Source organism: Lasioglossum baleicum, chromosome 8, assembly GCF_051020765.1.
Source record: "Lasioglossum baleicum chromosome 8, iyLasBale1, whole genome shotgun sequence".
In the NCBI taxonomy this organism is placed as follows: Eukaryota; Metazoa; Arthropoda; class Insecta; order Hymenoptera; family Halictidae; genus Lasioglossum; species Lasioglossum baleicum.
The window spans coordinates 8,739,333-8,764,650 of NC_134936.1; the positions used below are offsets into that span (position 1 = coordinate 8,739,333).

Below are 25,318 nucleotides of genomic sequence, written 5' to 3' on the forward strand. Positions count from 1 at the left end.
CTAAGCACCCCTGTCAGGTTGACGGTTGACGTTTTGTGATAGATATCGCTATAGATGGCATATCGGGCATTCTCAAGCTTTCATGTACGTGTGTGAATGAGATTGTGTGTAGCACAGTGTAGCAGCAGCAGTGTTCCATGTAGCATGTACATACATACCTTAGCACGGGCTACATGGACACGTTGCTACACACAATCTCATTCACACACGTACATGAAAACTGTGAGGATGACTAGTATTCCATCTGGCGGCGACCAGAGAACTAACTTCTAAATATCACACCACACCTTTCCGAGAGAGAACTCCGAACACCTCTATAATATGTACACCGTGCCCTAACCTTTGAGCCCGTTCAGACAGGCACGACGGAAATTGCGCCTTTTCGACCGCGCGATTTTTGTTTTCGATTGTAGACGCTAATGTAAATCAGGTCCGCGCGGATTCCGCCGTGTCTGAACGGGCTCTAAAGATATCCTATTTCCTAACTCTTATATCTACCACTTATACCTAATTAGATATTTTATACAGAGTGTGTCACCTAACGTTATCACCTCAAATATCTCTGTTGTTTTCGAAGATACATTAAATCTCTTGAGAACAAAGTTGAATGGTCAAACGGGGCTCATACGATACCAAACAAATTTTTCGTTTTATGTAATTTTCTTTAGAGATATCAAGGTTACCTTCATTTTTTTATATGGAACCATTCTTATAGATAGATTATGAAATTATAGTTACACACCGATGAATGAATGAAATATAATGCATTAGAGGACAACATAATTGATTTTGAAGGTAAAAAAAATTATTATTAGAAAAATCAGAATTTCCGGTACGATATTCATGAAAGTGTCGAATCTGTTCGACCAAGATTCGAATATACATACTTGCAAATATTATTTCCGTTTACTAAAGTACTTGTAAAGGGTTTGAAACTGTCTGGCGTAGGTTCAAGTATACTTTTTCTATTTTTCGAAGTCCTTAGAGAGAGTTCGAATTCAATGAATCAAAGTTCGAACCTGTTTGCGAGGTACTTGATCCCATCCCTACTTGTGACACATGCACGATAGAGACGAAACGCGTCACATGAGCTGGCATCGGCGCACAGTGGTCTAAAACGCGAAATTTAGTGACATTTTGGTATAACTTCTAAGTTATTAAAGATATCGACGTGAAATTTGGGGTGTAGGATATTAACATGTAATCTTTTTTAATAATGTATAATGTGGTATACTTTTCGTTTATGTAATAGTTTTTTTTACTATTTTTTAAACATATTTACAAATTTAACAACCTTTAGCAAATTTTTTTGAAACGGAATACATTTAGCTTAGTCAATATATTATTTTTCTAAATTTTTGAAAAATCGCTATTTGAATAAAATTTGTTTCTTGATTTTCCAAAGCCTCCGGAGAAAATCTATCTGATCCTTATAAATTCACAATCTATAGTACCTGTATAATGCACAAAGTGAAATGTAAACAATAATAAAATCTATTGCAAAATTTGCCACCGAACAGACAAACAAACAAACAAGAAAGCGAGCTAATAAAAACGTGGTAATAAATATAATAAATTCAGATTTGTATGGAACGCCTCCATTCTTAATAAATAACAAATAGCAGAATAATAAAGGAAGAAATGTTGAACACGGAAAATAGTTAACGTAATAAATGTTCAACTATTTATGTACTTACCAAATATTAGTGGAACGATATGTTTTACCACGAACGAGATATACCAAACACAAAATATAAATATAAACGCAATATAACAAACACAAATTATATAACAAATACAAAATATAAATTACTGTAAACAACGTATGACTCGTGCTGAGTTAAAGTATGTTGCAGTGAGTGTGTGATGATGAACGAAGTGACAACAATATAAATTTGGAGTAGGCGTGAAATTGACGATCGGGCAAACCATAGACATATAGAGATAGACTGCGCGGCCTGAACGAAGCGCTGCAGCCCACAATGGCGGCGTGCGAGACAGAGAGAGCATTAGCCGGGGTCCATAGCGCTCTCTTTCTAATTGATGTGTCGACACATCATATAGAAAGAGAGCGCTATGGACCCCGGCTAATGCTCTCTCTCTCACTCTTTGTACCGCGCGCCGCCATTGTGGGCTTCAACTCGCCCATAAGACGGCGCAGTCTATCTCTATATGTCTATGGGGCAAACCAATTCATCGATAGCATTTTTTTCTGAATATTGATGGGAGAAACGGTCGTATAAGATGATTGTTTAAAACGTATACAACGCGTTCGGAGAATTATACTTAATTCTCCTTGTATATTAATATAAACTGTACTAAACAATGGTATAATACTGAACTAATGCATAAAGTATACTGAGGTACGCACTAAATATAAACTGCACAAAACAAAATTTAAATAAAAAGGAGAAAACATAGTATATAACGCTCAAAAAATTGTAGCATAGCATAAAGATTTGAAGTGTTTCAAGTATAAAGTGTTTCTTAGTTGTCACGCAGTCCCGACGATAGATGCGAGAACCAATACGCACAGCCGCACGGACGGCTTTAAACAATAATAACTTTTGATATAGGACGATCTAGGAAATGATTTTTGCATGACTACATAGAGGAAAGTATGCGGAAAATATTCCCTTTTGTCAAATTCTATGACCTCTTATGACTCAAAAGATATTCCTTGCGAAGCCTTGATAATTTTGCAAATTTTCTTCATTACATTTAGCGTAACATTTTTAATGCATTACAAATACTAATTTTCAATTGACAAATAGTAATTTACAGCGTAAAGATAAACCTTTCATTTAAAAAAAAATTGGAAGGAAAATATTAAAAAGGATCGTCAGGGCATCTTAAAGAAGAAAAGCAATTTTTTCCATGAGAAAGGCTATCTTCAAAACTTCCAACTTTAACTGTTTGTTACACTAATGCTTTTTATTAAATTTTATTAATATTTTCATTTTCGAGGTTGATGGATATTTAGAAAGCAATAAACACTCAAGAGATATCTATATGATAGAGTTGGTTTTTGGGCAAAATGTCACTAAATTTTGCGTTTTAGACCACTGTGCGGCGGTCAGATGGGCAAAATTTTTATTCTTTATTCGAAGGCTCGAATACGAAAGTACCTTTTATTCAAAAATTATTTGAATAATTTTGTATTCGCCGAGAATTTATTCGAAGCTTTGAATAAAATTTTTATTCTTTATTTTTATTCTATTTTCGAAAATGAATGAATCCATGAATACTTTCGGCCAGCTCGAGGCTACAATGAACACGACCGACGCCCGAGGGTCGAGCCCTGAGCCCAGAACACAATAGTAGTGCAATAAACACGGCCGGGCAATCCCCCGGCCAGCCAGGTAGCTCGGCATGAAACCGCTAAGGAGCGAATGCTGAAAACTTACTTATTTTCCGTGCTGCCCTCACGAAAGTCACACAAGCCAATTCGTGGCGTTCTCCCGATTAAGGAAATAATTTTGTATTTGAATACTGCCCATCTCCGGCGGAAGCGTAGGGAATAGCGTCGTAGAAGGGGAAGGTAGAGTGGGGACACTGGTGCAGCCGCGGGCAATGTCCAGATGCAATCTTTCGCTCGCCTTCTTCTTTGCGATCGGGTCTCGCTGCTTACCGATTACTTGCCACCTGGCTCTCGACCACCACTCTCTGTAATTGCATTTTCACCACGATCGATGCGCATTATTGTTGAATCGTGCATTAACGACGTCATTAATTCAAGCGTGCGACGCAAACGAGATCGCTCGGTCGTACATACACGTCGGGAACATTACGAAACTGCGAGCCGGCGCGCTTTAATGATCGCCGTATAAATTACACGTGTCCCGGTACGTTCCTTTCGGTTGTTAGGAATTTTTCCTTCGTTTCTGCACCGTGCTTTTTTGACGTAGAAATTCCACCTTGAACGGCGAGCATTGTCGACTGCGCCGGGCACAATGATCGTGAAATTTGATCGAGTGCACTTGACACCGTGAATCCGCAGAGGAATGTTGCTTTCATGTCACTCCGTACCGGTGGGGTTACAAGGGAGGCGTTTTTGTTTAGAGCGAATCGACGAAATAGCTACAGACATACAGTTTTCATTGGTAACATTAGTCGTTTTTCTTATATTTATTTGAATTTGTCCGAATTAATATTTGGGCATTATTTACGAGAAAAGAACTTGTTTGAAATCGAACCAAACCAATCGAGTTCTTCTAAGGAGCTGGGGGGATTAGTCTACTAGATGACGCGTAGAAGAAATTCTGAAAAAATTACAATTCCTCGGAATCTTAAAGAAAATAGTAATAGTTGCTTTTTGATATACTGAAAATTTCAACGAAATCGGTTAAAGGTGACACAAGTTACCGGTTCTTTAAAAATTATTAGAATCTCGGCTTAAAGATTATTACAATTAGATCTTTCTATAAATAAGATATGAATATATGTATATGTATAACTGGCACTTTATATCTATTAGATGTTTTAAATATTCAAAATAGCACGTGAATGCGAGAGCGGAGGCGCGAGCGGAGGCGCGAGCGGAGGCGCGAGCGGATGCGCAAGTGCACGAGAGTGCGAGAGCGGAGGCGCGAGCGGATGCGCAAGTGCACGAGAGTGCGATAGCGGATGCGCAAGTGCACGAGAGTGCGAGAGCGGAGGCGCGAGCGGATGCGCAAGTGCACGAGAGTGCGAGAGCGAAGGCGCGAATGTATACGCAAGAGCACGAGAGTGAGAGATCGGAGGCGCGAACGTATGCGTGAGAGCACGAGAGTGCGAGAGCGTAGGCGCGTGAGCGCGAGAGCACGAGATCGGAGGCGCGAACAGATGCGCAAGAGCACGCGAATGCGAGAGCGGAGGCGCGAGCGGATGCGCAAGTGCACGAGAGTGCGATAGCGGATGCGCAAGTGCACGAGAGTGCGAGAGCGGAGGCGCGAGCGGATGCGCAAGTGCACGAGAGTGAGAGATCGGAGGCGCGAACGTATGCGTGAGAGCACGAGAGTGCGAGAGCGTAGGCGCGTGAGCGCGAGAGCACGAGATCGGAGGCGCGAACAGATGCGCAAGAGCACGCGAATGCGAGAGCGGAGGCGCGAGCGGATGCGCAAGTGCACGAGAGTGCTAGATCTGAGGCGCGAGTGGATTCGCGAGAGAACGAGATTGGGAAAGCGGAGGCGCGAACGGATGCGCGGGTGCACGAGAGTGCGAGAGCGGAGGCGCGACTGGATTCGCGAGAGTACGAGATAGCGAAAGCGGAGGCGCACACGGATGCGAGGGTGCACGAGAGTGCGAGAGCTGAGGAATCAGGCAACTTGATACGCGGAATGTGCGGATCTAAGGTCGTTGGATTCGCTTGTTCGGCGGAAAACAAGTCAAGCGGACTTACAGAAGAATCCTGGAGTTGGTCAAGCTTCTCGTGCATGGAGGCCAAAGAGATGAGGTACGTTTCCTCCGTGGTGAAATATGGATCGTCGGCGAAGTACGGAAGAGCAGCTTGTTCGTCCTTAGAGGTGGAGGCGAGAAGTCGAGCGTGCCCGTCCTCGAATCTTGTCCAAGCTGCCTTGAGATCCGCCATTCTCGTCAGCAGTGTTGAGCGCGTCCATGTTGCTTTTCCCAAGTTGGTTAGGTTGTCGAGCGCGTGCTCGATTGATTGCTGCGCTAACAGCTGGGCTTCAAGAACGACTTCCATCGTACCGAAACTTCTTCTTTTCACGGGTCTCGTGGATTACTCGCGATCCGGCTCGAAGGACCAATGTTTCGGCTCCGACCAGCGTGGTCGGAAGATGCCGGTTGCCGGAACCACCCAGATTTGAGCGCGCGTGCTAACTCCACGAGGACCGGTGGAGGAAAAGGAATTCGAGCGAATTAGAGAAGTTATTTTCCGTTGAACACCCACATGAGGCACTTCACTTTATTTGTCCCTGCCTTTGTGGCACCATTGACTACACGCGAATGTAATTCGACGAACGCGAACATGAATTGCATGTATGTTCGGTGAGCGAACGAGTCGAAAACTAACGAAGAGATAAAGAAGGCACCGCAGGTGCCTTACATAAGAACGAAAGGGCGAACCCGGATTGGTCCGCTGGAATCGGGTGATTTATATACATAAAACGTTTGAAGGATTCAAGCGGTGGAATTCGGCTAATGAGAGCGTGTGTTGTTGCTAAGCGGTAACGCGCGACGGCGACGTGTGCTCTATTTATAGATTGCAAAAACGGGTGACATGGAGATCACGCGTTTCGGCGACATACATAGACCGAATTTCACTGTTTGAATCCTGAACAAGTGCTGAAAGTATAAAAATTCTGATTCGCGCGCGGTGGGAAGTAATATTATATATTTAACTATTATGAATATAAATATAAATATTATAGATGGAACGTTTTTAATACCATCTTAATATGTATTATGTTTGCTTTGGATGGTTTATTTCATCGACACACCGTACATCAAGTTAATTCATACAGTTGTTAAAAAAAGAATCCTGTTATACATGGAATGGACAGATATTCTTTTGATTACTTCGAATTCCTATATTTAATATCTAAGACTAGTCTTTCTAAACTGTTGCATTAACAAGGCCATTTGTCTTATATAATACCAAGTAGCCACAAATAGCCACGTACATCCCTAAAACGTACGCAGAATGGACGTAGGACGTTTGGACGTGAACTGGACCTGAAATGTACGTTTTAGGGACGTACGTGGCTACTTGGGTAAGGCTGTTAATATTAACAATCACACATTCATAGACCGTCCGGATAAATCAAAAGGAACCCAACATTTCGTCCATCAAAAATTTCATAAAAAACATATCCGTTGAACTTTCTTAATATTCTTACAATAATCTATGTTGCACGTTCGTATACAAAATAAATATGCTAACATTCGCAGCTTTTATTTATCACTGTTATTTGTAAAGTCGAATACAATATTCCTTGCATTTCTCACGCGATCCTGGATGGACTAAATAGATTCTTAGTCAGGCCACTTTCAGTAATTACTTTCATTAATGAAACAAAAGCAAGAAGGAGTTGCTCGATTAACTTGTTAAGTACTTGCCAATATTCGTGAGTGATTCGCAACTTTCCCGTTTGGTGCATAACAAATATGGTGGGCTAATGTTTGAACTGCGAATCTTTATTCACTTACAGCACCAGCGAGTTCATAAAATTAGGAAATCTATACAGGATGGATGTTTATTCATTGCTGGTCAGCGTTCATTCATTAATTCTAAATATATGGTAAAGTAATGAAAGAGGAAAAGTGGTACTGTCTTTTGTAAACAATGTAATGGCGTATGTAAATTTGAAGTATTCTCTATTTTATGAGAAAGTACCTTCAATTTTTTATAAATAGGATGCTACATACTTTGTTATTATTATTATAGTTCAATGGTGTACCAGAAAATGACCTTGTAGGTCATTCAAGGGCATGAACGAGAGAAATATTTTGAATATTTCACATCGTTCTATTTACTAGTATCTTTGATTAATACGATTCATTTTATGTTTTTAGAATTAGAACCGTAAAAGATGATCTAATTCTGAAACCAAAAAGTATGATACATCGTATAACATTTCATTAAAAAAATTAATGGTCTTCGACTTCTCAAAAACGTAAAATAGAATTCTTCTACACTTATCGAATGCGAGAAGAATGCAGGCTAGTGAATACGATGTTTAACGAAAGTGAATACGATTGTTCTCTTAATTTTTCCACAAGAAACTCGCAGATAAAAAGAAGCGAATTTCTCCGCAAACTGACTCGCGAGAATAGGTCTTTAAATAAAGATCCGCAGTTCGACAATGTCGGTCGAAGTCCTAGCGAAAATGTTTGTATCGGATGGTAAAAGCTGTGTGCACGTTGTTAGTAACAACTTATTACGCGTTTCTGGAGATTATTGGAGATTTCGCAGTCCGAACAATTATTATAGAATAACTTCGCTCGCAAGTTGCTCGCGTAATTACGGAATTTAATTAGCTGCGCGGGTTGGTCCCAACGGATTTTAATATCCCGAACACAGCGTGCTCCTTCGCTTCTAATGATCGTTTTTGCTTCACCGCGTAGCCGAACAAAAAACCGAATGGCGCAGAATAGAAGGCGACTCGTTAAGATCGATAAAAAAAGAAGGGATACTGGATGTAATTCGTGTGCATTGGCACGCTGTCGAACTTACAAAAATCTCTGGAAGCTGTGGTTGGCTCATTCAACCCTTTTTCAACGGTTACAACAAACAGGGATTGAGACGATTGCGAAGATAATTGTTTCACACTGCTGCACAGGATTTTCCATTTGAGGTGAACCACTCTAATATCTCTGGCATTATTTCGGAGGAGAGGATGGCATATGGTCGCATTCAATATAATGGAACTATGTATTTTTCAATACATCAATTAGTGAATTTTTTATGTGGAATAATGAAGTACAACGATTGATGTATTAAAAAATACATGGTTCCAATGAAGTCATTAAAAGTGACCTTCACATGCCCTCTACTAGTAATTTCAGAGATATTCGAGCTCAAACGGGACACCCTGTATCCGATTGAAGTCCTAAAGAATTGTTTCAAGAATCGAAACTGATGTATAATAATTGTTTTCAATCCCTGCTAACAGCACCCTCTTTCTATCTGTTTATAGACACCGCTGACGAACATCAATTTTTTCGAACAAGTAATTAAGCGAGACATTTTTTCGGTCGATCGGATCGCTTTGATCTTAATCATGCTTCTTCTTCCGGGAGGATTTGAAGGTGTACACACGATACATGGGCGAGTATGGCTCGACTTCTCCGTCGCTGTCGCCTTCATCCCCCGTGGGATCGTCTCTGTCCGGTTTCGAGGATCGATATATCTGACTTTTCTCGTACAACGGCACTGCTGGAAGAAATATCATGTTTATTTTCCACTGGACAGGCAGAACAACCCTTAAACGAACGCGTCTGCCCGAACGTAATTTCGCGACGGTGTTTTTAACGAACGGTACGCTACGTTTTTAATAATAATATGCACGCTGGAAGTTACGGGCAGCGAAGTTTTATCAAGAAAAAGCTAGCTGTATGATAGCGGTCACTTCGTTATCGATTGTGTTAACAGCAGATCTACGGGGCGCTTAGAGCAACTATTTTATTTTATTAAAATAACGCATGTACAGTAAATCCTCTATCGACGCAAAAGCCTCGGGGAGGTTCCTTTGCATCGATCGTAGAGGGACACTATTTTTTTACCACGCTCATATCAGCTTGCCGAGTTGTCGATGTTGTCGTTGTTGTTGTATGCGTCTAATCTTGTAATCGAATTTTAAATCACTTCCCAATGAGCTAGAGACTTGAAACTTTAAACATAGCTCAGAACTGGATGACAATGCAATATTAAAAAACAAATTTTTAAAAAAACTGTGCGTCTAGGAGAAAAAAATTTTAATATTAACACTTTACCTACCGGAAGCCTATTAATAGGATTTTCAATAATTGTTCTGTACCAAAAGAAAGTATAGAAATTTTCTTTTACATTGCAATCTTAAATGAAACTATCAGATGACGCTATTGAGGGTAACTTGTTAGTTCACAATGAAAATTGCTGTTGCTAATGAAGGTTCTGTTAAAGTGTTTAGCTATGTACCATAGATTTTTCAAAATTATGGGATAATCACTGGTCGGTAATGTGTTAACCGTCACATCTCGCTGTGCGACGCTCGGTAGTACGTCATCACGTTCAGCGATCCCCACTCCACGCGCTAGCTCTCCCTACTCCACGACGCGTTCCCACTCTTTTGGTGCATTTTAATTAAGCTTCAACTCTTCGCGTCGCATTAGTAGTGGTTCACACCAATATACCCGAGCCGAGATCAGATTACAACGGTGGAGGGGATATTGTTTTGCGTCCATCGTGTAGCACCTGTTTGCGTCGATAGAGGATTCACTGTAGTTGGATTTTAAACCTGATTCACCCGATTTTTACCCGAAATGGCTTGTTCGATAACTCACTAAAAAAAGAACCTTTCCTGTCAAGTTTGAATCCTATAGTTTCTCTGTAAGGGTAGTTACAAGGAAAAAACAAACAACCAGTTTTTGGCTCGTTCTCCCCATTTAATTGCGTCTAAAGTTTCTAAATAAAATCTGACACGTTCAGCATATTAAGCCACATATACGAGCCCCATAATCGTAAATTTAAGAACGTTGAAGCGCTCTGTTAATAAGAATTAAATTCCTAGTTTATCAACGAGAGCTTCACGCGTCGCAATGCATACGTGACAATAAGTATTATTAGTTATTATACGGAAAGTTTGAATTTGAACTCGGGAACGAGTGTCCAGAGACACATTTAAATTTTCCAACAGGTGACTAATAGAAACTGTCGACCCGTGCTCGCCGTAAATACTCGAAATTAACATGTAGCAATCGTGCGCGGTGCAACGTGTGTACGTACAAGACAAATTCGCGGGCTTCTCCTGTTCCTCGATGTTTCTCAATGGAGGCACGTTGTTTTCGCGTTCTTCGACGGTCGTTGTACACGGCGGAAAAGCTGAAAAAGCTTCCGTCACGTCGTCGGTTTTTTGCGGGGTTTCGTAATTTTGAAGTGGCACCGTGCCGACCACTATATTTGTTCGCAGTTTCAAGTTCTTTTGAAACATTCTGTAGTACCACTCGCTCACATCTACGCAGGCTTCGACCTGTTAACAAGAAAAATGTTTCGTGTACAGACAGTTTCAAATTGAAGCTTCACCTAGACCAACTAGACATCAGAAATACCCTGAAAACATAATTTTAATGTTAACATTTCTTCGCATTATTATCTGCTTTGCAATTGGCTACTGGAGTGCTCCTCAACACGTTGACTGCCACGTCTATCTTAGCAAACTGATTTTCGCTGTGAGACATTTGTGTAAAAATTCAATTTCAGTAGGATTTGTAGGATTTAGAATGATTCAATCATTTAACTACTACATTTCTTTAATTATGTGATATTTTTCGGCCCAGTTATTCGGCAGTCGATGTGTTTAATAACGAAACGAGCCTGCTTTGCAAAGAACGAATTTTTTTGCAAAAACAAATACCATTTAGTTATGGTTATTGTCAGACGAAATATACAGTAGTATGTGAAAAATCCTATTCGTTGCTCTTTCACCGTTAACGTAGAATGTATAAAAGAATGGCGAATAAATTTTCAATGGAACTTGTACCGAGGGAGACATATTCGTGACACTTCTCTGATTGAAATGACACCAAACACGACACAATTTGGATCATTCTTACTTGCTTAATACACCGTACAGTAGAACCTCGATTATCCGAACCGTTGATACTTTCATTATCCGAATACGTATATCGTGTATGCTCAATTTTATTCACATGAAAAATAGGATTTATTGTATAAAGTAATGTAATATATAAATGAAGATATTGGTTCGGGGGGATAATCGAGCTTCTACTGAATCGAAAATTAAAGGAGTAGGTATGCTCCGAAGTATGTCATGTTTGGTCTCATATTAATCAGAAAAATGTCAGCAATATGTTAGTAAAAGATTCATAAAAAAAAAATTAAGAACCGAAGGATTCTGTCACATTGTATAAATGTTGTGCACAACTCTATTATTAAGATATCACTGCAGTGGGATTAGTTTGTTTTGAAAATGAAAAGATTTTTGCAAAAATAATCGTGAAAAGATGTTGGACTACAGTATAGTGTGCTCTTGTCATTGAATGGTGCTCTTTGAGAATTCTGATAGTCTCACTTTAAGTGTATACAGAACGTCGATGATGCTGCAGTGGATCATCCCTGTGGGTGGTACTGCAGGAACGTCGAAAGTGACGTCGTACGAGTGGGACTCTTTGCTAACAGGTTGTTCTACTTCTACTACGATCTCTTTATGCTTACGGGTCTTTTCCGTAGAATGATAGCTCACCACCTAAGGAAAGATATAACCACTTAAAAACAAGCGTAGAAGTGAAGTTCGATAAACAAAAATATATTAATCGCATTGCCAAGTAGAAATTAACAAAATTATTACATTACATGCATGAATAACATTCTCTTGAGAAAATTAACTACTTTTAACAGTAAACCTACCAAGCATTGAAAGTATCTGGTAAATATTGCCTTAGAAAAATGACCGCTAAATTTATTGAGATCGCCTGTTTGCGATATAATAGATGCTTGGACAAGGAAATTTATTCCATTATTTTCCGTAAATGAATTTTTATAATTTCGATAATTGGAAATTATGTAGAACCGGTCTTTTGACCGTGGTAGATTTAGTGTTAAATATTTTATCTTCAATCACTTAACAATTACTCTAGACAGAACACAACATCTAATATTGTGCAATAGAATGTAAGAAGACAATTCAAAAGTGTTTCGACACTTGTAAAACATGAAATTTTTCATTTTGGAATGATTGTTAACTTTATTAGGAATTGAACGATCAAAAGTATGGAAAATCATTTCTTAAAATTGGAAAATCTATTCTGGCAAACCTCTTCCTAAATCTGGAGGTCTGACAACCCTAAGCTGGAGTGAGCGTTTTAAAAGTTTTTTCATCTTCTGTCGGGTTGCCTAAGTTGTTAATCATTCATACCAAATTCAGCTAGGGAATCGATGCTTCGTAGAAAACTACTTTCACAAATATTTCCAGAAAAATTGTACACGTGTCTTAAAAAAGTGTGGTCCTAAAAGGTATTTCTAAACAAATTCATCCAAGCATGTATTGCATAATAAATCATCTCTAATCTTCAATTAAAGCATTATTAAAGTGTCCAAATACTCGAGAATTTGGGTGCAAGCTACAGGTGAAGTTCGGTGCAGAAAAGATGGAGATTACTTTTTTGAAAACGATTCTGATTTTCCTAATCACAATCGTGGTGGGGTTTGTCAGGACGATCATTATCGGTATCGTTTGCCCAGGGACATAACCATGAACTGGAAGAGACATGGATATAGTGATGGGCTCGGTTTGCCCCATGTACACCTTTGATTGTTGAGCATGTATAGGCAGCTGTAAAGAATCGTTAACATTAGTGACTACAAACTTTCGTATTTGGAAAGCCTCCAATAACTATCGTTAAAATTGTTTTCAACCCTTTGATTACGGATATGTATTCAGTATTCACACATGTACTTTGCAAATTGTAAAACGAAAAATATCGTATTTCTGCTTTAATAACGGATTATATTAGATTGGTAACTAAGTTCGCGACCTCCACATTTTCTCAAACAAAATAATTTCTACAGGGCGAGTCACCTAACATTGCCACCTCAAATATCTTTGTTGTTTTTAAAGATACGTCAAACGTCTGAAGGATAAAGTTGAATGGTAAAATGAATACCAGAAAAATTTTTGTTTTCATGTAATTGTTTTTAGAGATATGAAGGTCACCTTCATTTTTTTAAATGGAACGTCCTATTTTTTATATCATAGATCGATAGAGTATCAAATTCTGAGTACAAAAGTGTTGACCATCATACGTCCTAAACCTAATAGTTAACGAGATATTATCGAAACAATTTTCTTTCTTCTTTGGATAATATCTCGTTAACTATTAGGTTTAGGACATATGAAGGTCAACACTTTTATATTCAGAATTTGATACTCTATCGATCTATGGTATAAAAAATAGGACATTCCATTTAAAAGAATGAAGGTGACCTTCATATCTCTAAAAACAATTACATAAAAGCAAAAATTTTTCTGGTATCGTATGAGCCCCATTTTACCATTCAACTTAGTCCTTCAGACATTTGACGTATCTTTAAAAACAACAAAGATATTTGAGGTGACAACGTTAGGTGACTCATCCTGTATATGTTTTTTAAACACGAGTATTTTATATCAAATTAATCGCAAAATTCTGAGCCAAGGAATGGTCACTGAATGAGGTTATAATGATACAATAAAAGAATTACGAAACAAGACGAATAGACGCAAAAAGGCTGTACACGATAAACGCAAAAAAACATACTCCCTCCACTTTAGTAATCTGATCTCGGCTCGGGTATATCGGTGTGAACCACTACTAATGTGACGCGGAGAGTCGCAGTCGTCGGCACAGTTCAAAGATCCATGCGTCCTTACAATGTAATACCAATATAAAATCTTTTTTATTATTACTTATTTTTTTGTGAAACTTTCACCAATATATTTGCAGCATTTTTCCGATTAAAATAAGCCCAAACACGATATAATTTCAACTGTATTTAGTGGTTTAATTAACGATGAACGTTTCGGGCGCAAGGAAGGACAGCGTATGGGAAAGAAAGAGACGCGGAGAGTCGCAGTCGCGCGCGGTCTCTCTTTACACGCGCTGTCCTTCTCTACGTTCGGTTCGGCCTTTGAAGCTCAAAAAATAGCAACCTTTTTACGATAAACGCAAACGAATCCCCCGAGGCTATTGCGTTTATAGAGGATTTACTGTAATACTATAACAAAATAATTTGTGACAGTATATCAGTCTAATCAAAACATCAAATAGTTTGAAATGAAAAATCGAGCAAAATGCATAGAGAAATGATTAATATTTAATGTACCATAAAATGTGCATTTGGCCATCTAGGATAGCCATAATTGAAGGGTGAAATAACGGTCGAAATCGGCCGCGCATATATACGAGAAGTAGAAAAGTACATGCATTAATTCGCGAAGACATTTGCGTCACCAGGATTGAAATCAGTTTTGCAGAAACGAGTATCATTCATTGTTAGATTCCTACTCACAGCGGCGAGAGGATCTCGATTAAGGTCAAGAATAGGAGCCACCGTGAATGGAATAATATTGGTGGAAAACCGATAAATGGTCGTTACGTCCAACAATGCTCTAATCGAGTACCGTACTCGCCCATATCGGCCCTCGAAGCTGCACGGCAGGTTTTCTGGAAGCGTCAGGCTGAACGGGTAGACGCCGTCAGTTACCGTCGACTTTTCTTTACCATCTACCCGTGATGAGAATCTGTTAGTCCCGACACCGAGTTTCGTGTAGCAATTCCTGATCTCGGATCTGATGTATCTACTCACCACCAGCCAGGTATGTCTCCTGATGTAGGTAGTTCTCGAACGCCGAAAACTTACGTCGGATCCCGGCCGATCGATCGGTGAAATACACCTGAGCCTCCCCCTTGTACTTAAGTCTAATCCCTGCATGCAGAAAGGTCGAACTTACAACGGGAATACAAATTAATTGGGTCGTCTCTTCAGGATTGGGTCGGGGTTCGGTTGTTACACGAATTACATCCAATTAAGGTAACAAACGTGACTACAATTTCCGTTCTGATATTGGCTACCCGGAAAACTTCATGCCACTTTCTATGTGTCAAATGAAAACAATTTAAATCATGTGTACAGGGTGTCCCAGAAGAAATGTAGGAAAAAGAAAGAGGTGATTCCTCAGGTAATACACCTGTTTCCTTTTCCAATCAGAGCGCGAATCTCTTCTAATCATTAATTACAGATTAAAAATGTTAATCAGTCATTATAGTGAAAATGTGTTTTATCATTTTCTGTGTTCTGTGAAAATACATAAATATTCGTAGATAGATATACAGGGTGTTTCAGCTGAAGGAGGCCATCTAAATATCTCCTTTATTTTTAATGACACAAAAAATATTTACTGCATCATTTAAACAGTATCGTAGGAGGAATATCATAGAAGAACAATTTCTTTTGTCCGGTTATTTTTTCGTAGTTTTTTCAAGGTCACCGATATTTTTTTATAGAGAAACCTTTTTTTATTCCATCTTATAGCGGCTGAAAAAATACATTTGAATATGCGTAAGTCATTAACAACATGGAATAAAAAAAATAAGTTTTCCCGATAAAAAATAACGATAGCCTTGAAAAAAACTATGAAAAAATAACCGGACAAAAAAGATTGTTCTTCTATGATATTCCTCCTTCGACACCGTTTAAATTATGCCAAAAACATATTTTTTATGCCATTAAAAATAAAGGAGATATTTCGGTGGCCTCCTTCAGCTGAGACACCCTGTACAAGAATTTATCAGAGATTACATTGACACTCAAGTTTCGTTACACTATTTCATTATTTTGAATTTTCACTCCAACTAACTTTCCCTTTAAACTGAAATTCATTTTCCTCGGCTGATGCAATCTCTGTGTTTATCTTCTGTGGCAGCTGCATTATATTTATGCTTGCTATAAATTTGATACTGCATAAGCTATTTTTAAACTTCAAGATAAGTACTTCAACGTTTCGTTGTTCAGTGTACAACGGTTTCTCTTGGAGAATGAATTTTTGAGCAATTTTCTTGGTGAGCACCTATGACTAAAGGAATAGCTTTCATGAAAAATTGCAGGTTTTTTTTCTAGGTCAAGATGCTGTAAAGATTACAGTTCATAAACGAGCGAGATTTTGTATTTGTTTATACAGGTAAAGGGGTATGCAACAGGAAACAGTATGATGAAATGTCCAGTAGATTAATTGTCAAGTTAATTTAATGAAAAGAACGTTTTTCATTTCATTAATGTATTTCCTGAAAATTTGAACCTATAAGCACATTTCTATACATCATCTATTATAGTTAATAAAAATATATGTACCGCTGCTAACTTCAAGAAGGGTTTAATCTGGTTTCCGGCTTAAAAGGGTGCTCTTCGCTTGCATTACCCAAAGTTTGCAGTTGAGTGACTTTATGCAAACTTTTTATTCCGAACCATGGTGTACTCCTCGCTGCTAAAGTCATCCACACAGGGATATGCAAATAACCGCGGTATAAACCATGTGAAAAAGAAATACGAGAAAATATTGTGTTTGATGTCTGTTCAATCATACTCTAAAAATAACAACATCGTCTTCCATGATGATCCGGCAGGTGGATCCTTCTTTTATTCTGATAATTAGACTGCAAATACTATGCATTTATAGCAAAAATTGTGTCGGTCATACTCGGCAGTGTTAGGCAAATTTTATTTTAAATAATAAATAAACAGGTGATTTTAATTGCAAATAATAACTCAACTTTTTATTTAAATAAAAATTATTTAAATAATTCCAAAAATGATGCATTTATTATTTCTTATTTACGAATAAAAGATTATTTATTATTTGGATTGAGGTGGAAATCAATTAAATAGTTTTTGGTTTTCTCTTCTTTCTTGTATTTTGTATATGTATATGATGAACACGTGGCGAAATTAATATCGCGATTACCCGTATGTATAATATTTATGTAAATACAACTACGTTTTGTACCAATTTGCTTGGGTCTGTCGCACGTGTTGTCCATGTGTCGGAGCGCGGTGGTTGTAAATAATAATCGGCCGATTCGGAGCTGATCAATGCGCGTTTTTCTCTGCTATAGCAACCTTTTCAGGTATACCGCCAGTGGTCGGGGTCGTCCGGAGGGCGGTTTAATGAATGAAAATACAATTTAATTTATAATTTGTTGATACAAATAATAATTGCAAATTGTATTTGTAAATAACAATTAACTTTATTATTTTAAATAAATTCATTTAGTCTTGCTCAAATAGTAAGTAATTATTTTTACGTTTTATTTGAATATCCAAATAACAAATAACTTGTTATTTAAATCATTATTTATTTAAATAAATTAATTTATTGCCCAACACTGATACTCGGTCAATTGTATATTGCATTATAGAATTTTCAGTTTCAAATAAACTAGTACGCAACGGTAATGGTTATGGGCTTTCTGACAGGACCTCCAGTTGGTTAGTCATAATTACGAAGAACACCCTAAAATAATCCTCTTTTAGGAAAACATTTTTTGGATGAACTCTTACAGGTTTTGATGATGCAGAAAATGTCAATGTTCGACATCTGTGTACCCCTTCGACAAGGGAAGAACCCCAAGTGCCCGACTTCGATTTTGATAATTTTTTATGAGATAATGGTACATGGATCCCTAATTATGTATGCAAAATATTAGGTGTAGTTACTCAATAGTTTCAAAGATATAAACAATGGAACTTTCAAGCAATCTGCTTACACGGCTAATGGATGAATGTATGAAAGTTTAATTGTTTATATCTTTAAAACTATTGAGTAACTACACCTAATATTTTGCATACATAATTAGGGATCCATATACCATCATCCCACAAAAAATGATCAAAATCGAAGTCGGACACTTGGGGTCCTTCCTTTGTGAGTATCCCCCGTTAAGAACAATCTGTATTAAATAGCAGGCATGTACATCCTTTTTGTACACGACAGTAGACTCCCGCTGCACCAGGATGGTTGCACTAGAATCAGTGCACACCCCTCCAAACTCTTCCTATACCCCCAGAAGTACGCGTACCACACGTTGGGAAACACTGCACTAATTATAATCACTAGACTGCAGATTTTATGAATGTGTGACAAGAACCAATAGATCGAAATACAAAATAGTAAACACGTTTAAAGAATTTTATAAAATACTACTATACATTAAAACCAAGAAATGTCTCGAAAAATCACTAACCAAATATATTACCCTATAAAAACAATAAGCAATTAAACCAGATACAACTATGAACTACCACAACTAATTAACTGACACGTGCAAGATTCATCCTAGAATTTATATACTAATTAGATGTATACATATATATGTTTAACGAGCCGAAACACTGGCAATAGCTAGCAGCTTATAGATAAACAGGCATGACACGCAGCTGGCATGTGTTCCCGAAATTCTCAAGGGACCGTAAGCGAATCGAATTTTCACTTTCCTCTGTTATCTATTCGACGGGCGTTCCTGCAGTACCAGAATCGTCATATACCGCGCATATACATACATATACAGGTAGTGATAGCAAAGTCTTTCAGGTCACCCGTTATGCAACCCGATCGATGGCACGTTTGGCACGCGTTCGACGCGAGCGGGGCGACAGAGAAAATTTTTGTGATTGCGAGGCACAGAGGTAAACATCGCGAGAATAAATATAAAGTTGCTCCCGATGCCTGGTTGCGACAAGGCACGATCCCTCGTGAAACCGTTCTCTCCCGATGCGATGTATCGAACTTGCGATACCATAGTTCCAGGTTCCAGCAAGCGGAACTTTGAACTAGCTATTCCGGCGCTTGACGAATTTATCTGCCAGGTGAATCCGTGGCCACGTATTAATTACGACCCGCCTTCGCGTAGGACATCCGCACTGATCCCTTTGCCACTATCGATCCTCGATCTTCCGATCTGCTTCGATCTTTCCGCACTCGTTGCGCACGGTGACCGTGTTTCCAAATGTTTCATCAAAAATTCTACCAAAGGCTGGTACAATTCGGATTTCTTTCAATAGCTAGCTCAACCTTTTATTCGTTTCAGATGTTTTCTACTAGTAATCTTGTTGCATTAGGTTTAATTATAGTGACTAATAGACTGCGGATCTTTATGCGAAATAAAAACTTTCTACCTGAATTGCAACACGCTGGGGTGAAATAAATATTTAATTTCTTCTTGAATATATATGTTTAATAGTACTGTCAGAGATACTGAAACGTACTGTCAGACATTAGACCTCCCCATTTTTATCATAAATGCATAAAATCCGTAGTCTAGTGATTAAATACAAAATGTGCTGTAGATTGTATTCTATTCGATAGATCTTGAAGTTTGTTTTTTAGCTGTTTTAATTGGTTTTGAAATGATTCCATTGGTGGTCTAATTACATTAAGCTGTAACTGAAGTGATTTTCAACATAGTTTCCAATCTTTTTCTCCAGGTGGCAAACCTTTGATATTTTTGTAAAAATAGAGGAACCAACTTGATGAAATAAGTATAGTATACATCACTAGAATTTTCGATAAATATAGTGACATTGCCTTTTGTTTAAAGTTTGTATGCAGCCCGGGAGATTCTAATTCAGTACTTCAGGACAGGGACCATAACTGTTATAACAAAAAAAAAAGCATAGAATATTAAGTATTTCATCGACTGAAATCGTATTGGTTACAGATAAGTAAATGTTATCGTTGAGAGAAATTCATTTCGATCGCTCGTAACAGTTATTCGATGAGATAAATTTATTTCGGTCGCTCATAACAATTATCAATGAGAGAAGTTCATTTCGATCGCTTATAACAGTTATTGATAAAAGAAATTTGTAATAATTGTTATTAAATAGTACAACTTTCAAATAGTAGACAACCAGTTATTTCATAAATTTTTTATTCGTAAAATTAATTGCTACAATCAAAATTTAATGTGACAAACAAACAGATTTTGTGTTGTTCTTATGGTCTGTTGGTTCGTCTTGTTGTACGAAACCTTCACAATGAATATCACAGGCTTGCTCCACCCGAAAAAGAGTAGACAGCTCAATAATTAAATAAGCAACCAAAATGAATGTTCTCATCAATTATTATGAACAAGCGAAAGAAAATTCGATCATCGATAATTCATATTTTGTTCTTCGAATTTTTTTCTTTGTATTTTGTGTAAATTATCTTAAATTTCAATAATAAACAATTTTTTATTAATGATTTAAAATAAGCGTTATTTTTGGTCCCTGCTTCAGAATTAAATTTAATCCCATGTAAATTCATTTAATATCGAACGCTAATTAAATTAGCAAACTCAATGACTTAAAAGTGGAGTATCCGACCTATTGACCTAGTAATTTAGTTACTACGTCTTATACCATTCAGTTAAGGGTATTTACGTCACTGATCAGGCAGGATTTCATGCCCTCGTTTTTAGAATTCTTGAAATATTTACCGAACATTTATATGTTTTGAAAAAATTTAATCGACCCCGATTCAAAGTAAAGCAATTTCTTGTACAAATTTTGAGAATTGGAAAAAATAAAGTGTCCAAAACAGCATCTGAGTAATATCAATAATTAATAAAGAGTAATACTGAGTAACACTAAAAAATTATTAAATACTGTTCCAATTAAAGCTAAAAATATGATGAAGTATTGATCTAACATTCACAGGATGGCCAACTACGAAAAACTAAATTCATTTCGATTCACGTTAAAGCAATTTCTTGTATAAATTTTAAAAATTGGAAAAATGAAAGTTACAAGTAACAACGAAGAATGATTAAAGTATTAAATATTGACACACGCAATACAGGGTTAGAGAGTTAATAGTATACTAAATATTGACACTTTCTAAATATGTATCACATATTAACACACGTATAATGCAGGGCTAGAAAATGATTAAACACTGTTCGAAAGAAAGTTAAAGATACGATTAAACATCTTACGGGGCAGCAAAAATTCGTACCCACATTCTCCACCAGTATTCCGCGGTTTCGAAACTTTCTTCCCACTTTTCCCGACGAGAAATAAAACATCGACCGCACACGGAGAATCTCTAGAATCCAGCGTGTTCACCAAGTCAAATGAGATCCCATTACCGAGGAAAGAAGGATAATGAACGCACTGCGCAGAAATTGCCACGAACTTTCGACCCAATTCCGCCGCCCAAAACCATTCAGTAGTATCCGTTTGCTTCGCCCGCGATCGTTAAACGCGTCTTCCGTAGAATCTCCCCCAAAAAAAACTCACCTAAAACAATCACTGGTTCGCTAACGTTCAGTAGAACACGGCCAGAGATGGTTTGCCCGCTGTAGTACACCTGTTGAGGATTGTCCAGGACGATGTCGATGTTTTGGAAACCGATGCTGACCAGAGAAAAACGCAGCTGAATTAATGATGCACTGTGACGCTTCCTCGGAATGCATACCTTTCAGCGAGAGCAGCTGAGGCCGACAGCTCTGCCTCGGTCTCGTCCTTATCCATAGCGTTGTTCACGAAAATCTTGCCGAGTATCTTAACTTCATCGACTTGATTCACTCGTGAGTACACGTGTTTCACTTCTGACGCACTAGACTAGCCTAACTGCATGTCTAGATGCACCTGAGCAGGACTCGGTGGGATTCGCTGGAAGGGACGGTGGCGAGTGAGAAGAGCTTCCGGAAGCAACGCGTGGGAGGCACTTCCGGCGGCGGTCAAGACAAAAAGTCGAGTGCGGTCTCGTACGGGGAGACGAGGCAGAGCGAGGCAGCCTCGCGTTGTCGAACGGGTTAAGGACGCGGGCGACGTGTTTGTTGACAAGATTCCAAAATTGCGGCGAGGGCCGACGCATGCGTCAATTGCTCCGCCAATATCGCCGGCGACATTCTGTCGCCTACTGGAGAACAACCTTTGCTCTTTCAGCTCCTCTGGCCCGGATAATCGAAGGACCCTCTCCGACCCGTGTGCCATGCCGGCTGCGAGCCTCTTCCTTACAGGTAGATGCACGCCGCACTGCCGTAACTCGGAATTAAGGACACCACGGCGTAATAAGGGCACCCGTATCGACCAATCGGGGATCACCTCGAGTGACTCCCACTGTTTAAATTCTGCCGCATCGCTGCCACCTTTTGTACCATCAGCGGAGGCGCCACGGATTCGTCAGACGTTAGGACGATGGTTGTTCCTCCCGGCTGTACAGTTGACGAGATTCGCACTCGAGGCGATTTATTAGCTTCGAATTTGATAGACCGTGGTATTATTGGGAGCTGAAAAGAAGCCAATTGAAAGAGCACAGCGAAATGCAGTATTGACTTCGTAAATGTCGCGAAGGTCTCCACCGTAACTGTGAAATCTTATCCTCACGAGCCAGTGATGTTTTATACATAGCCAAATTGTTTCCCTACTTATTTATTTTGATTATAACTCGGTTACGTTGTAACAATCGGTAATATGTAGACTGAAGTTTTTATTATGTGTTCGTAACAAAAATTAATGTCTCGAATGTGTGGAAGCTAAAGAAAAATTTAGGAACGTTAAGATCTTGTCAACTTGTTAAAATTGAAAGAAAAGGAAATGTACATGTATAATTTACTCCTGCTAGCCAGAATTGCTTCCCAAAACTATCTTGCTGAGATGATGCCAGTTTTGGAAGTAATGCAAATGTTTTCAATCATATTTGAGTTGGACAAATTGCCTGGCATAAAGCTAAACCAATAGTAATAGATAGCAAGATATTGTGTCATAGTAATAAATCAATTGGTACGTATTATTGGCCATCGATGTGTTTCATAACAATGTGGGTAGCGAATGGCAATTTGCCATTTATGATGCAGAATTATAGCCCAATAAAATGTTTCCATGTGATCCTAATCCTCTGGTCGTTTTCGTTAGATCCTCCTAATAGTATCAAACTTGATACTATTGCTACTTAATACTATTAATACTGTTTTAAACGTTTACCCAAGTTTGTCGTAAATGCTTAAAAATTGCGGTACATCAATCACTTTTAGCTATTACATTTTTGTTTCTATTTGGTAAATAGTACTCGTACTCGTTGCATTTAATCAAATATTGGAATATGAAGACTATTACCGAAGCAAATGATGGAAGCCAGCGTGTTAATGTATTCGATGTAATATTCATTGGTGTAATAAAGTGCGGATAAATATGGGCCTGCTGCCAATATGCCTGCAATAACGTTATTATCGATGGTGCTGGTCTGCCATAACGAGGTTAATCATCAAGATTAAAACACAGATGCAAGTACTCAACTATCGTCATTGCAGGCTCGTTTATGTGGTGCTCATACAAAATTGAATGCCCTCAATGCACTTTATCGCACGATTTATAACCTGTTTCAATTGCAATATCTGAACTACAAATAATATTTTCAATAACATTAGACAGCCATTTAAATGTCAAATAGCTTCATTATTCGATATAAAAATTTAGTAATCTCTATATAAATTTTGTTTGAATTAATTTACTCTATCATCTTCTTATAAAAATTTTTAATAATTTATTACTTCTCAAACAATTTAATATCCCTACATAAATTTCGTTTAAATTAATGTCTCGTACATATTTTACTTTAAATATTAAATGATTCCATTGATTTATATAAAAATTTTGTAATATTAATTCTGTTTGAAATAAATTCGGTCCACTTTGGATTTGTAAAACTTTCTAAAGAAAGATTGTAGATGTGCATGTAAAAAGCAACAGAATTTTCTAACTAATTTAACATTGTTTTCGTAAAATTGAATTCATGGGGTACGGAGTATATGTTGTACGATCACATTTTTGTTTATTTTCAATTATGATCTTGCATGCGACGCAGGCAGTACCAGCATGCTTTCCTCTTTAGGATGCTCATTTTTTCGATGCTAAGTTACTCGATTCGAGAACATCATAAACTGAGTATGTTATGTTGTTACACGTACGTAACTCGCGCGTCAACTAGCGATAAAGTTTGCCCGTCTGCAATGAGCCCGAGAGCTTTTAATGAAAAGAAAATTTTGATGCAGACTTTTTTAGTAGATTTTTTAGTAGATATATCGAGCATTGTGTATTTCCTTTAAATTCTCAACAAACTTGTAATATTATTAACTAAACATTCATTCCATGTTAATCATAGTCGATTTTCAACGTCAAATATTTTTTCGGGAACGTTGCAACGGGCAAAGTGAACGGTAATCAATTGATTCAAGGTCAAGGGACATCGCGCATGCGATATCTAATGGAAAGCAATCATCATTAGTGAATCATAAAGGAGCAAGGAAATTCTACGACGATAATGAAACCATGCAACAAAGCCGAATATAGAAAGTATTAACATAATTTTCATTTTAATTAGGTAAAACGGTTTTTACCTAATTAATTAATGAATATTTAAAATCATTAACAAATGAGTTTGTTTAAAGAAGGAATCCATAAGTAAATATTATAATGATAAAATTTATAAAGTAATATAAAACACAAAAGGATAAAAGAGAACAATGAATATCAATAATGAAAGGTTTCCTATATCTTCCTTTTAATCAGATGCAATATAATTTATGGTTTCATACTATTAACGGTAATGGTTTCATACTGACGGTTAATATTTAATTTCTTTTTCTCCTAGACGCATATCTTTTTTTAAATTTGTTTTTTAATATTGCATTGTCATCCAGTTCTGAGCTATGTTTAAAGTTTCAAGTCTCTAGCTCTTCGAGAAGTGATTCAAAATTCGATTACAAGATTTGACGCATACAACGACAACATCTTCAACTCGGCAAGCTAATACATATAAGCGTGGTAATAAATACGAGCCTATCGTTTTAAATGCAGCTATGACAATGCAATTGATAGGTGAAATGCTGCAATGAAAAATACAATTAGAAACTCCTATTGATAATAAATTACTTCTTGGATCCACTGTATGCTAGTTTATTTTACTATTCTCTTGTGTTTAATTTTATCTATTATTCATATCGACTCACTCTATAAAATAACCAAGCAGTTCCACTAAAATGTTCAATATCTACAAAACGTTCTGTCGTAGAAACCGTTCAGAGAAAACTGTATAATTTACAAGAACTAGCACGACACAAATATAAATCGTATCCATCGCAT

At 37.8% G+C, this 25,318-nt stretch overlaps 2 protein-coding genes across 3 annotated transcripts in view; both read right to left on the bottom strand.

Annotated features, from left to right (window-relative positions):
• LOC143211444 (uncharacterized) overlaps positions 1 to 5,683 on the bottom strand; it is a 30,795-nt gene extending 25,112 nt beyond the window's left edge. Inside the window, exon 1 of the mRNA XM_076429137.1 lies at positions 5,381 to 5,683. Coding sequence (XP_076285252.1) covers positions 5,381 to 5,683 — 303 coding nt within the window. The remainder of the gene's footprint in view (positions 1 to 5,380) is intronic.
• LOC143211440 (arrestin domain-containing protein 17) lies at positions 4,627 to 22,208 on the bottom strand. 2 transcript variants are annotated; one of them, XM_076429128.1, is made up of 8 exons: positions 21,651 to 22,208; positions 21,473 to 21,588; positions 15,005 to 15,124; positions 14,708 to 14,922; positions 12,819 to 12,992; positions 11,733 to 11,906; positions 10,427 to 10,670; positions 4,627 to 8,878 (listed from the first exon to the last, which is right to left on the bottom strand). In XM_076429128.1, the coding sequence occupies exons 1-8, from the start codon at positions 21,704 to 21,706 to the stop codon at positions 8,718 to 8,720; spliced, it is 1,260 nt and encodes a 419-aa protein (XP_076285243.1). In that variant the 5' UTR covers positions 21,707 to 22,208; the 3' UTR covers positions 4,627 to 8,717. The 2 variants fall into 2 exon arrangements, with proteins under 2 accessions (XP_076285243.1, XP_076285246.1); XM_076429131.1 differs by having other exon boundaries at positions 4,628 to 8,875; positions 21,651 to 22,204.
• Between the last annotated feature and the right edge of the window lie 3,110 nt (positions 22,209 to 25,318).